The sequence below is a fragment of the Neolamprologus multifasciatus genome, chromosome 3, assembly GCF_963576455.1.
Source record: "Neolamprologus multifasciatus chromosome 3, fNeoMul1.2, whole genome shotgun sequence".
NCBI classification, from domain to species: Eukaryota; Metazoa; Chordata; class Actinopteri; order Cichliformes; family Cichlidae; genus Neolamprologus; species Neolamprologus multifasciatus.
Genome location: NC_140441.1, coordinates 2,648,840 through 2,663,894, shown reverse-complemented (window position 1 = coordinate 2,663,894; position 15,055 = coordinate 2,648,840). Strand labels below are relative to the sequence as shown.

Sequence of the window (15,055 nt, the reverse complement as noted above, 5' to 3'; positions counted from 1 at the left end):
TGAACTAGCAAACACTGTCGTAGTTACATGCGGCTGTCTTCTTGTTTGATGGCAGATACTCCCTTCATGTTATATCAACAGAAAAGGCTAACTTGGTTATCATTTTGCAGAAAAATAGAGACTGCTAAAAATAAAAACGTAAGAGGTTTTTGCACAAAGTTTGTGTTCTCCATTCTTTAAGCACCGGTTCAAGCACCGTTTAAGAACCGGCACAGTTTCAAAAGTACTGGTTTGGCACCGGTATTGGATAAAACCTAAACGATACCCATTTCTAGTAATAGGACACTGGATTAGTCCATGAGTTTTTGGTATAAAGTAAACCATTCTGGATGGTACTTTGGTAAGTGTTACACCGACAGACGTCTCAGAAATGCTGATACTGTCTGTTGCTTTGAATTTTTAAGAGAATCATATACTTGATTTAGTGCTGATGATCGTTGCACTTTAAAGTTGTGGGGGTTTTTTTGTTGGTTTTTTTTTTTTTTTTTTTAGAATAAATATTTAGAAAATAAAAGCCTGATCACAAATTTCCTTACAAAGCTTTGTTGGAGACTTTGATCACTGGCAGCAGCCCCACAAGAGCCCCTTCTGAAGCAGAGTATTTCTTCAGGTCAAACACATCCAGATCTTCTTCTGATGACAGTAACATGAAAACCAGAGCTGACCAATGAGCAGGAGACACTTCATCTGTGGAGAGACTTCCTGATCTCAGGGACTGTTGGACCTGCTCCACTAGAGAATGATCAGTCAGCTCATTCAGACAGTGGAACAGATTGATGCTTTTCTCTGCAGACAGATTCTCATTGAGTTTCTTCTTGATGTACTGGATTGTTTCCTGATTGGTCTGTGAGCAACTTCCTGTCTGTGTCAGCAGGCCTCGTAGGAGAGTCTGATTGGTCTGTAGTGAAAGACCAAGGAGGAAGCGGAGGTACAAGTCCAGGTGTCCATTTGGACTCCTTAAAGCCTTATCCACAGCACTCTGGTAGACATGTTGTTTTTTCATCAGATTGACTTCAGAGTTGATGAAGGTCAGATGGACATGAAGAGCAGCCAGAAACTCCTGAACACTCAGGTGGATGAAGCAGAACACCTTGTCCTGGTACAGTCCGCTCTCCTCTTTAAAGATCTGTGTGAACACTCCTGAGTACACTGAAGCTGCTTTGATATCGATGCCACACTCTGTCAGGTCTGATTCATAGAAGATCAGGTTTCCTTTCTGCAGCTGATCAAAAGCCAGTTTCCCCAGAGACTCCATCATCTTCCTGCTCTCTGGACTCCAGTGTGGATCTGTCTCAGCTCCTCCATCATACTTGACCTTCTTCACTTTGGCCTGAACCACCAGGAAGTGGATGTACATCTCAGTCAGGGTCTTGGGCAGCTGTCCTCCCTCTCTGGTTTTCAGCTCATGCCCCAGAACTGTAGCAGTGATCCAGCAGAAGACTGGGATGTGGCACATGATGTGAAGGCTTCGTGATGTCTTGATGTGGGAGATGATCTTGCTGGCCTGCTTCTTATTTCTGAATCTCTTCCTGAAGTACTCCTCCTTCTGTGGGTCAGTGAACCCTCTGACCTCTGTCACCATGCCAACACAGTCAGGAGGGATCTGATTGGCTGCTGCAGGTCTAGTGGTTATCCAGACACGAGCAGAGGGAAGCAGTTTCCCCCTGATGAGGTTTATCAGCAGCACATCCACTGAGGTGGACTCTCTAGGGTCAGTTATGATTGTAGTTTTGTGGAAGTCCAGAGGAAGTCGACACTCATCCAGACCATCAAAGATGAACACAACCTGGAAGTCTTCAAACCTGGAGATTCCTGCTCCTTTGGTTTCAGTAAAGAAGCGATGAACAAGTTCCACCAAGCTGAACTTTTTTTCTTCCAGCACATTCAGCTCTCTGAAAGTGAATGGAAATATGAACTGGATGTCCTGGTTGGCTTTGTCTTCAGCCCAGTCCAGGGTGTATTTCTGTGTTAAGACTGTTTTCCCAATGCCAGACCCTCCCTTTGTCAGCACTGTTCTGATTGGTTCATCTCTTCCAGGTTGGAGTTTAAAGATGTCTTCTTGTCTGATGGTTGTTTCTGGTCTGTCTGGTTTCCTGGATGCTGTTTCAATCTGTATGACCTCATGTTCATCATTGACCTCTACAGTCCCTCCCTCTGTGATGTAGAGCTCTGTGTAGATCTGATTCAGAAGGGTTGGGTTTCCTGCTTTAGCGATCCCCTCAAACACACACTGGAACTTTTTCTTCAGATTAGACTTGAATTTAAGATGACGATGACACTTTTGAAGAGCCTCTAAATTAAAAACAGCAAGAAGGATGATTAGTCTATTATGGTTTTTACAGTGTCAACCATTATTTATATAATCATGCATTTCCATCTTCATAACTTTTGTTAAAATCTCAGGAGATATTTGAATAATTTGACTACAAATCAAATTGGTCCTTTCATTGAACCATCTTCAATTAGCATGAAAATTACATGTTATAAAGGTTGGAAATATACAATTCTAGATATAGAAAATACTTAAAAATATTTTTATTGAACAAGGTCATTCATTTATATTAACATCCATGAAGATGCTAAAAATGACAGCCTAAACACACCATTTAATTAGTTAATAGACTGAATTGGCTTCTCTCAGTGTGTAAAAGAACCCTCACAGATTTAGTTTTAACATATGGAATAGAAACTGAACATCTAACAGTGTTTACTGAAAACACTCTTGTCTGATCATTCCCTTATAACAAAGCCTAATACAATAACGGATTAAACAGCAGTGAAGAGTAGATTTCATCTGCACCTTAAAGCAGGATGAAATCGAATAAGCCAGAGATGAAACAGCGTGTCAGAAATTTAGAAGATCATAATTCAGCCTGGAAAAATAGTTTGTTGCTTTATGAGAAAGCCCTCCGCAAAGCCAGAACATCTTACTATTCGTCACTGATTGAAGAAAATAAGAACAGCCCCAGGTTTCTCTTCAGCACTGTAGCCAGGCTGACAAAAGTCAGAGCTCTTTTGAGCCAACCATCCCTTTAACGTTAACTAATAATGACTTCATGAACTTCTTCACAAATAAAATTTTAATCATTAGAGAAAAAAAAATTACCCATAATCATCCCACAGATGTAATATTATCTACAGCTACTCTTAGTACCATTGATATTAATTTAGACTAAAACAGCCTCAGTTTAATACATATCACAAAATTAATTGTGATAATGTTGTATCTGCATACTGCGTAGTCTGACCTTCATTCATCCTCTTTAAAATAGAGCTCGCCACCTCCATCTCATTGCCCGCATACGTCTGCAGCACCAGTGTAACTGTTTTCAGTCTGTCTGCATTTTCCAGCTGGCGCTTAAAGACTTTGGGGAAGTCATCTCCAGGGTCATTCTGCAGGTAAAACTGGAAATGTTTCAGCTCCTCATGTCCCAGATTGTTCAACATTTCAAGCAGCTGCACTTTCACTGCCTTCTCTGTCTTTGGCCTGTAAAACATGTGGACATGATTCATAGTCAGTAAGTCTCATCACATGTCGAATATACTTATTTAGGACATTAAACAGCAGAATAGATCTTTGGACTGGATTATAAGGACTGAGGTTTTTTTAAACCGTTCATTTTACTTCTAGATTTTTGTGGTATTTTAGTAAACGCATGAGGAGATAAGGCTTGTTTGTGTAACAACTTGCTTATTAAATTATAAATGATTTTAAAAAATGACTAATTTTTATTATAGGAAAATAATATTTGTTCAAGAATGTTACTCTACTGCAAGAGGCAAAAAGTAAGATACAAATATCAGTAACAAGGATTCATCTACAAAACATGAAATATAGATTCAGCAGTACTACATCTTGGCAATGACATCTACTAGGCATGTATATGTAGGGCTGCTCGATGATGGCAAAAATGATAATCATGATTATTTTCACTGAAATTGGGATCTCGATTATTTGACGATATTTATTTAACAATAACAATGTATTGAATAATGACTTTAAAGATTGTCAAAAACAATATAAAATAGTGCAAATACTGATAACAGTGCAAATGTTTGCAATATAAGAAATAAATGAAAAATGTAAACATCTATGTTTAGTGAACTTTGCAGTGTTGCTCTGTGGTGCAGCTACAACACTGTAGCAAAGTTTACACACTGTGTCTACTTGATCCACGTCTGACTCATGAACCCATGTTTCCACACCACTCAAGTTTTTTTTTTTACCTCTTTTGAACCAACGGCAGTCACTCTCCTCTCCAAATAACTTCTGCTTAGCTTTCCGAGCTCGGGTTGGAGACCGCTGCTCTTAATTGTTGTGACACGTGTTCGAAATGCAGAGAGGTGCGCTCGATTTGCCACACGGAGCAGCGCGAGAGTAAAGCACGAGGGAGGGGCTAATAATCGGCTCAGTCATTTTTAATGATCGTTGAAAGCCCAGATCGTAATCGAGATTAAAATTCGATTAATTGAGCAGCCCTATGTATATGTCACTTAATGTAACTTAATGTAACTTTAGCCTTGACACTGCTGTTGATATACACATTTAAGGAAAATTAAGAACACTGAGCAGCTGGAGTCCTACGGACACTCAGCCTCTTCACACCTCCTACAACATCCATTCTTTACATGATGCATTTGTGGAAACACTCCAACACACACCGCTTCACATATAAACATAGAAATGTGTGTGAAAAAGATGTGAGCTGACATTAAACATGGAGGATTTATTCACAAACACTGAGACAAAACAACATTTAGACACACATTACCTCTTTGCAGGAGGACAGATGTTTTCTTTAAACTCATCATCCATGTCCTTTGACTCGTCACTGAGTGGAGGTCCAGGCTGGTTCCTGTGAATAATGATGGAGCAGTGATGTGAGTGCTGAGCTGTGACATGTAGAAGAGTCATGGACAGTTAGAGATGGTCATCTCACCTCTGAGCTTTGGTCTGGCTCTCATGTTCCCCACACAGAGTGGTTTTAGAGGGAGGGACTCCCTCCTCACACTGATCCATGCTGCTCAATTCAAATCCACACCAGCTCACACACACTTTCTACCTTCACCTGCAGAGGAAACACAAATCATTCATGTGCACATCAACTGAGAGCTTTTGATGTGTGGGACTAACATCCACACCTTCTGGGACACAGCTTTCATCAGTTCACTACAAAAAGTGTCACAGAGAGCCGGGGTTAGCCTCCAAATCCTCCATTCCTGTAGTCCTACAAAGCAGCAGGTCAAACATGGCTGTAGAAATGGCAGCGAGCAGCTTTATTTCAGTAACAATGCCCAGGACCAAGCTGACAGTTCATATTCTAACTGCTAGCTGCTCTGCTAGCTAAACTAAGTATCAGTTAACCTTGTGTGGTGTTCATATTTTTTGTTACTCAGCCAGTGTTCATGGGTCTGGTGGACCCGTAGTTTTGGCTTTCCAAATTAACACCATCAAACAATTTTATGTTAAATTACTCAACAATGTTTACTTCATCCCACTTACAAGCCATATGAACAACAAACATGGTTAATTTTTTCCCTTTACCTTTGTTAGATCACATTTATGAATTAATGTGCTTCTCGTTTTTGTTTTGTTTTTATAAAATGTTATAAAAAATAAAATCAGTTATAATCAAGTGGAGTGGAAAGACAACACATTTCTTGGGCAAGAAGATAATTCAATTTCTCCATTATTCTTTTTTTTTTTTTTTAACATCCATATTTCTTCATTTGTCGCTGTCAGACTGAATTTTTAAAAATGTGATCCTCATATTCTGAAACTTCTTCCCCGACACCGTCATCAGAAGCTCCTCTGTCTTCCAAAAACAATAAGGCCCTTGCAGCAGATAATATTTTGGCCATCTTGATCAGCTGTGATGAGGAACCACACTGGTAAAGTCTTATTTACAGTATTATGCCCCTAATTTGCAGGTGGGACAGGGTATAAGAACAGAAAATTTGGATCCCTCAAAAAAAGAGGGTAAAATGTGTGAGATGTAAGAGCAGACGGTGTTGATAGTTGAATTTTCAATAATATGGCAACTTTGTGCGGAGCAGGAGGGGAAGAAAATACTATCAGCAGCACGAGAAAGACCTACACTTTCAACACTTTTATTAGACCTGGGTCCAGTGGACCCGAATACCTTGTATGTAATCTAAATGCGTGGGGGAGGTACAGTATGAGGTCATTGAAAATTAGTTCGGATTTACAGAAAATAAGCCAAAGCCAATGAATTTCGGGTTGAAAAAATATTAACCGTTTAATTTTTCTTTTGAAAAAAACTGAGAACGGGTCTCAAAGACCCGAACACGGGTTAATCTGCCAGCAGTTACCGTGGAACAGCGGCCGAATTCCGTGTTTAGATTCCTGGATCACAAACAGTAACAGGAAATGGCGGACACACTCGGCCGAGTTACAACGGGCTGACTGTTTAGGAAACGACGGTTTTGTTCCGAAAATAAAAACATAGTTTGTTGTTTAAATAAATCAAACATGATCTGAACTAATAGTAAAGTTCATAAAGACAAACTGTTAAAGGAGGAAACAAAGCAAACTTACAGTTTCTTCGCCCACAGACACGAACAACAAGCTCCACTCCACCCGAACACTAAAAGTTAGCGTTAGCTTGCTGAAAGCTTAAAGCTCCGCGCCTATGCTTCAGAATCACTGCTTCAGTGTGATTTGTTTGGCCAGAGTCACGTGATCAGTGACGTCCGAAGAATTATTTAAAACTTAACTGTTTCGGTACCTGATTTAATGGTTCGTAAGGAAATGATTAAGTGATGGCCAAATGAAGCTTTCTGAAGCTCATTATTCGAAGCTGTTCAACACAGTCTTCTCTGATGACATCAGATGCCCCAAAATATGAAGAAGAGGAATCTGTATAACCTTGAGACCAGTTTTCCCGTGCTTCACTCGTGTAGCCTACATTAGTTTGAAGAAGAAAAACTTCCACGGGACTGCGATGTGAAAAGATATAACAAAAATGTATTCCAATCTTCTTACAGGAGTAATGAGGTTGAACTTATCCTCAACACAAAAACCTTGCTCTGTTCTCCCTGGTTGCAGCGTCCCTCCCACATCGCATGCATTAATTTGCATAAATCCATGTAAAGTATTATTTGGTCAGCTTTTTCAGCCTTAACATTTTTCTGAAATTCCCTGGACTCTTTGAGGAGTGTGATATGCATGGATGATGAAGTATGAAGAGATCCTGAATATTAGTTTAATGACATTTCCTGTTTAATTTTCAAATTGTTGAGCTCATTCAAGGGTGAAATTTCCCACGCGTGGGACTAATAAAAGTTATCTTATCTTAAGCTATCCAGGGATTTATTTCTGTTTCTGTTTCCTTGATTTTCTTTTCGGATTTTATCCATGTGTGTTCCTGGACATATCCTGATGTTTCATTCAGATTTTCAGGAATTTTCTCCTCCTTTCTTGATCTATTTGTTTTCTGTAAAAACTGCCAAGTTATCTCCGTTCCTCCTGGCGAATGAGTTTTGACAAATAGTAAATAAGTTAGGCTGATCCCTCATTTACAAGGGGTCACTGTAGCAGTTAGCTCTTATGATAGATGATGAATGAATAAATGGCCAAAGCATTAAAAAAGGCAACAACAAAAAAGAAAAAAAATCCCCGAATTATTATATATGTTGTCGCTTGAAGCACCTACCATTCTTACATGCAGCATGTTCTAGAGTTCTCAAAACAGAAACCAACGGAAACAATTATTCAACAAGTACAGTAATTAGCTGTTAAACATTTTAAATGTACATACTAAAACACAGTTTTAAATTTTTGTCATTACACTCAGTACAGTCACCCATTATTTTAATGAGTCCTCTGTCATTTCTGCACTCGCATCTAAAACTGCATACACTCACATGAGACACGGACCTTCACAATAAAACCGGAAACAAGAAATAATTCACAAGGACGCTGAGTTGACGCTGAACTAAACCTGAACTAAACACGAGACACAAAACATAAGAACTAAATCCTTAACCAGAATAAACTGAAGCAGACTAAATAATCATCATCATCATCAAAGCCCGACAAGAGATCAAAAATATAGCCCAAAATACAAAATCAAACCAAAACATAAGAAACTCAAATGACCCAGAACCAGATTTCTCTTTAAGTTTTCCTGTTACTAAATGTGATTCACTTTTTTCCCTTTTCTTTGGTGAAAATGTATTCATGTCAAACCATTCCTTTAAAACTTTCAGTTCCTTTTCCACTGCACTCAGAAGCTTTCCCAGACTTTAACGCTGCAATTTAAAGCAGTGTCATCAGCCAATAAAGTGAATTTGAACAATTTAGACACATTGTGCATCATTTATGTACAACACAAAGAGTTTAGGGCCCAGCTCTGTACAAGCTGATGTCATTCCACCATATCTTGCAAGCTATCTCCACAGTAATCTGGGCTCTATCATATCAAATGCTTTTGTAAAGTCACAGCCCAGATAGCTTGAATTGATGTTGATTTTTCATTTGATCATTTAAGCTCAGTAGAGTTGACCAGAGATGGCAGTAGGAGGTCCTGCACTGCACTCTGATCTGTATCGGGTAGGAATTTAGTTATTAATTATTTGAAGGTCAAAGTATGCATGATATCTCTGAAACTAGCTTGAACAGAAAATACCAAGACAATACCAACTCTGAACAAAGAAAACATTTTCAAATCATACATTCATGTCTTTCTGTTATAAAGCTACCAGGGTGCTTTTGTTAGCCCTGCAGTCGGCTCTGTGGCTGCTGTATGCAGCCTCACAATGTCTACAAATGTGTGCGATATGATGCAGAAACGTAAAGGTGCCTCTACAAATGTGTACAGTGAGTGTGTTACACTCATTGTATGCACCTGCTTCAATTTATACACACGTGAAAGAATACCTGAAACTGAATGATCACATGAAATGCCCACATGACTTTCTGCCTCTGTGACTTTAATAATGAATGTGTTTCCTACCTGGAACTTATACTGGATATAATGTTTTTCCTCTTTTTATTAACATTGTGCTTTTTTTTTCATTTGAGATCAGTACAATCCAAACATAAAAAGTAAGATACTCATGTCTTCAAATTATTGTTAGTTTTTAGCCATTTTTGTGTGATGTTGTATGTTACTGTGACTTATGGCAAAATAAGCAATATTACCATTTTTGCTTGTTTTTGTTTTGTTTTTTTACTTTTAGACGAAATCCCTTATATAATTACTGACTCTGAGGATGAGCATGTTTTCATGTTTTCTTAACCTGTAGTTCTGCCTTACTGTTTTTAAGTCTAAACTCCTTGAAAGTCAGCATATAGCATATAGCTATCAAAGTCTTCCTTCCTACTCCCTCCCTGACAACTCTCAGCCTCATTATGGTCTCTGTACTCTCTACCCGCCTACAACAGCATGAGCCTTACTGCAGTCTCTTTCTCTCTCTTGTCTGTGCAACTCTCAGCCTTTTGCTGTGTCCCTGCTCTGTCAGCCAAAAGCAGCCCCAAGCCTTGACGTAGCCCAGGGGTCTCAAATTTCCTCGAGGGTCGGTGTCCTGCAAATTTTCCATGTGTCCCTTTTGCAGCACACCTAAATACAATTAGTAGGTCATTAGTAAGACTATAGAACTTGACTGCATGCTGAGGTGGCCATTCAGCCTTTTGATTCATGTTACGGCAGCTCATGAGTGAGTGAAGGAACATGGTGCAATAAAAGTACTTTAAGAAGTACATTTTTCCAAACACATTTACTTCAATTTACTTGATTAGGGTTAGGGGTTGCCACTTCAGTTCCAGTGTGACATACCTGTGACACACATACCTGTGACAGACTGGCATGCTGTACAGATTATACCCTGCCTCTCGCCCTGTGGTAGCTAGGATAGGTGTCAGTGCCTCCATGACTGTAACAGGGATGAATGGAGGAGAATTGATTATTGATGAACACATTTCCTAAGGTGATTCATATTTTCTATAAAAGCACTTAATGTTTGGTAACTCCAGTTTCATTTATCCAGTATATCCACCATCTCTCTTCTGCACTGTCTCTCTCTTCTGTTCAAGTAGTCTCAGCCTCGAATATGTTGCAGGACACTCGGACATGTTGCTATGTCAGAAGATACTAAATTGTAATAGAAAAGCAGTCCGAGTCGAGTCGTGGCGAGGCTGGAGATGGTCCTCAGGAACAGACACCAGAACAGAGCTGCCAGGAAAGGTTATCCACAGAAGATTGGAAGTTGAAGACTGTTAGATGATCATGAACCATCAAAAAAGAGGAAGAAAGTCAGTGTTATCAAAATTAAACCAAACAAAACAGGTAAGAGAGGCAGATGGCGAGCAAGGGTTCCATCTTCTGTGTTTATCCTGATGTCCATGAACATGAACACTGTCCCTGTCAAATAAATCCAGATACAAAGATCAGATCTACTGAGCATCATCAGCGTGTCAGCTGCTAACTGCATCTTCAAATAAATAAATGTGTCTGATCAGAGGTGATAAGAGGAGAGATGCTGAGCGAGTGAAACTTTAAAAACTGACTGAAAAAATTCTTCTTGGCTTCATTTTTTCTTTCAGTCTTAAAAAATCTTCAATTTCATGATTTTGGGTAAATATGAGACATTTGAAGACCTTCGTTTATTTGAATTTCAGAGTTTTTAATGAGCCACAGCAGCCCTGAATAAAAACTTGAATTACTTACTGAGCTGCTGCAGTTTCCTGCTGTGTCCACTGGGTGTCAGTAAAGCTGCAGCTTTCTCCAAGCATGACATCCCGGTGTACTTCAGACCCAGCAACACACTCAGACAAAAACTGGTTCACCCGAAAGACAAAACGCCAAAACACAGACTTAACAATGTGGTGTATGCCGTACAGTGCAGCGAGGAATGCCCAGACCTCTACATTGGAGAGACCAAACAGCCACTTCACAAGCGCATGGCACAACACAGAAGAGCCACCTCCACAGGACAAGATTCAGCTGTCCATCTGCATCTTAAGGATAAAGGACACTCTTTCGAGGATGCCAATGTTCACATTTTGGACAGAGAGGACAGATGGTTTGAAAGAGGAGTGAAAGAAGCCATCTATGTCCACTGTGAGCGACCATCTTTGAACAGAGGCGGTGGTTTACGACACCAACTCTCTGCCATCTATAATCCAGTTTTGAGATCCCTTCCCAGACGCCTTAACGCCCACTCACACCCTGGGCCATCTGACCTCAGGAATTCGCATGATAAGGTGGGGCCAGGTTTCACAATGAAATCACCCGAAACTCTGGCTGATTGGGACCCACACCCAGTTCCACACCTTGGCTCAGGCGATTAGGGGATCATCAGGGGGTACTTTTGTCCCTCTGTGGGGGGACACTCCCACTAGGGTTATATCTGGGACTCTCCACCATTTGACCTTAGAACTGAAGAAGCCTCTCGGATGAGAGGTGAAATGTCTTCAAGTAACTTAAAGAAGTCCAGACGCTTTTCTTTGCAAGCTCCTTTGACTACGATGACCTGGATGACTGAGAACCTTCACAGACATAAAGCTGCAGGTGTCTCACCTGTGAGTTCAGTAGTGGGGGAAACAGTCCAATTGGTACCTCCTTCTCCAAAACTTTAGTGTAAGATTTACACTTCCTTGATCCTCCTGGTTCCTTTTCTTGGTTCCCTGTTTTCGATCACCTACAAATCACCTATAGGTGACATCCCGAGGACCCCAGAGTTGGTCACCTTTGTCTTTTTCCACAGCCTGATAGAGGAGAATCTGATATTTGCTGTTATTAATATACAAAGTGGAGATTATCTGGGTTTTTTTCTTCTGTGGAACAGTTTGGCTGAGCCTCCCGTCTGTCCAAGCTGCAGCTTTTCATCATTTGTCATTTTGACAGAAATCGCCCATATCGAAATACGTATATAGGAATACATTTAAGGAGCAGATCAATCTGCTCTTTAATTCGGTGTCTCCTCCTGTGGATGGAGTCAAACACCACCATGTGAATTCCATCAGGAATGTCTTGATGCACGCTCAATCATCCAGATAAGTAAATCCCCAAAAGTTGATTCTGTTCATCCGGACGTAGCGTTTTCAGTGAGAGAAATGTTTCGTCACTCATCCAAGTGACTTCTTCAGTCTGAAACTAGCACCACTGAAGGAACAATGGGCTGGGAGGTCAGTTCCTTGATCATTAATATGCAAATTCTCATAACCATTCATCAGAACAGACACACAACAGCTCTTTGTGTGTCTGTAGTAAAGAGGCAGGAAGTGAAGATCGCAGGAAATCTGGAGGACTCTTCTGTGGATCTGAATGACCCTGTTGTGAAAGCAGACCTGCTGACAAGTTTCCACACTCCACCTTCACACTCACATCTTTAATATAAATATCCATTTCTGGATTTGACATGACAAGAAAAGCATTGTAGTGACAACATGGATTTCCACATCTTCTAATAATTGCTGCTGTCTGACAGCTTAAGGAGGAAGGGGTGGGTGGAGTCAGTGTGAGGTGGAGAGAGCAGCCTGATGTAGATGGAAGAAGAAAAAAGACCAAGCTGTGAGAGAAAAAGAAGAAGAACCAGAGATGGACAAGTTTGAGAAGCTTTTCTACTCACAGCGAAGCAGAATATCAACATGTGCTTTTTAATGAGTGAAACTCTGACGTGTCAAACTTCAAACTAACACACAAACTGTGCAGGTTAAAGGTTTGTCATGAATCACGTGACAGTCAATTCAACTTTATTATCCACACATCTTTCTCCCAGCTGTGTCTGAGCACAGATGTGGGCTAACATCTGTTTTTAGGCTCTTCTGTCACAGTGTTTGTGGGCGTAGCCTCTTCTTTGGCTTTCATAGAGATAAATGCAGACGTGTTTGTGAACCAAAGGTTTCTGCTGACACACGTTCACTTTTGGAAATCAGAGGAACAAACATGATGTCCAATAGCTGGTCACCAGAGTCACCATGGAAACAAGCACAGGAAATACAGCAGGCTCAAACTGTCATGGTCCTGGCTCTTTCAGTTTCCGGACTTTGTGTTTATGATTAAATATTTTCTGTGTGATTATTAGTTTGCTGATTCTTTCTGGGTTTTTTTTGTTTTTGTTTTTGCTTTTGTTTTTTGATCATGTAAACACTATATAAAGTCCCTTTAGCAAAGAAAAAAATAAAATAAAGCTAATACATTTCAATATTTTTTCTGTTCTGATTTGGTTACATATTGTGGTGGGGCGTGGTCTGCGGTGGCGTGCAGGGAGGGCGGACGCACCTGCACGGCATCCGCAATCACGCCCGCCAGGTTAAAACACGGGGACTCAGGTGTGTGTGGGGTGTGGTGTGATGCAGATGTCAAATAAAAATGGCTCAAAACACTGATCCCTGGACCCGCCGTGCCTTATTCATGCCACAGTGGTGCCGAAACCCAGGAGGCGGCACGGCGGGTTCTTATCGGAGCAAGGGAGCGGAGGAGCTGGGCCAGAGGGTGGCCGAAATGGCGGCCGCCCAGCGGGAGCAGGCGGCGGAGGTGCGTCGCCAGCAGGCAGAGCTGCAGGACCAGTCCGAGCGCCACCTGCAACGGATTGGGGAGCTGGCGGCGCTGCTCTGGGCCTGGGCCGGAGGTGGCAGACGAGGCGCGTGGGGATCTGCGCCTGCCGGAGGAGGGGGAACAGCCGGGTGAAGGGCTGCTCCTGCCGGGAGCGGTGGACGAGCCGCTCCGACCGGAGGCGGCAGACGAGGCGCGCGAGGGTCTGCACCGGCTGGAGGAAGAGGAGTCGTGGGAGGGGCTGCCGGAGCCGCTCCCGCCAGCGCCCCAGCCAGCGGCGGACGAGCCGCTCCCGCCAGCGCCCCACTCAGCGGCGGACGAGCCGCTCCCGCCAGCGCCCCAGCCAGCGCCCCAGCCAGCGCTCCAGCCAGCGGCGGTGGAGAAACCGGGAGGGGAGAGGGCGGTCCCCGTGCCAGGGGAGCCTGCTCGACCTGTGCCCGAGGTCGAGGATCGAGCTGCCCCGGAGCGTCAGATGCGCCGGGTAGTGAGCCCCTCCCGGGGCCGGCGGGGTCGTGCCGGCTTGCCGGGTAGCCGGCCTCCAGACCGGGTTCGCCGCTGCTGCTGGAGGCGTGGCCGACCCCCGGACAAGGCTCGCCGCCATTGGAGGTGTGGGTGGCCTCCGCAACGGACTTCCAAGGTCGGGAACCGGTGGGGAGTAGGTTCGGCCGGATGACTCCCCGGCCTCAATCGGGCGATGGGGGTGTGTGGTGGGGCGTGGTCTGCGGTGGCGTGCAGGGAGGGCGGACGCACCTGCACGGCATCCGCAATCACGCCCGCCAGGTTAAAACACGGGGACTCAGGTGTGTGTGGGGTGTGGTGTGATGCAGATGTCAAATAAAAATGGCTCAAAACACTGATCCCTGGACCCGCCGTGCCTTATTCATGCCACACATATCAAGAAGTACAACTTATTTAATCCCACCCCTTTACCATAATTTATCAGTCAATATTTAGTCAGCTTCCTTACTGATATAATGTGCAGTAATAATAACGAACAGATTTCTGATATTGTCATGGTGTGTGTGCAGGCAGGCAGTAAAGGACCTAAAATAAGGACTCACGGAGGCCAAGTTAACTCAAAAGAACCTGAGCTGTATTGCTGGCAAAACACAAAACAAAACCTAAACCTGAACAGCTAAGAACAGAGCATGAAAACAGAACATGCGGGCATAAAAGAGAGTACCACGCAACCCTGAACACTGGAGAACACAACAGGTGGGAACACAGCCTGGAGAAATTAGACCTAATGAGACAGACGATGCAAAACTAGAAACACTGACATTAAACAGACTTTCAAAGCAAATCAGGAAACAAACTGAACACAGAACTAAACCTTGAAACTAGAATACAAAACAGAACTCAGAACACTAGAAGTTAAACACAAAGAATAAATCATAGGATAACGGCAATAATACAAAAACACTGGGTCATCAACCCATGGCCCGTGACATATATTAAATTAATTTCAACATTTTCCCCTTCTTTGTAACTCATGAAAATCATATCTTTATAAGTCTTTTTGAACAGCTTTATGT

General features: G+C 42.3%; 1 protein-coding gene across 3 annotated transcripts in view; it reads right to left on the bottom strand.

Annotated features, from left to right (window-relative positions):
* The window catches only part of LOC146521035 (uncharacterized), a 235,515-nt gene that overhangs the window by 9,669 nt on the left and 210,791 nt on the right, over positions 1–15,055 (bottom strand). For 2 of the 3 annotated variants that reach the window (XM_085154243.1, XM_085154244.1), the window contains exons 2-5: positions 4,941–5,069; positions 4,773–4,856; positions 3,249–3,487; positions 537–2,292 (exon numbers count right to left, since the gene is read on the bottom strand). In XM_085154243.1, the coding sequence (XP_085010369.1) occupies positions 537–2,292; positions 3,249–3,487; positions 4,773–4,856; positions 4,941–5,020 (2,159 nt within the window). In that variant the 5' untranslated portion in view covers positions 5,021–5,069. Of the gene's footprint in view, positions 1–536; positions 2,293–3,248; positions 3,488–4,772; positions 4,857–4,940; positions 5,070–6,559; positions 6,683–15,055 lie in introns of those variants that run through there. The other variant, XM_085154242.1, reaches the window with a different exon arrangement.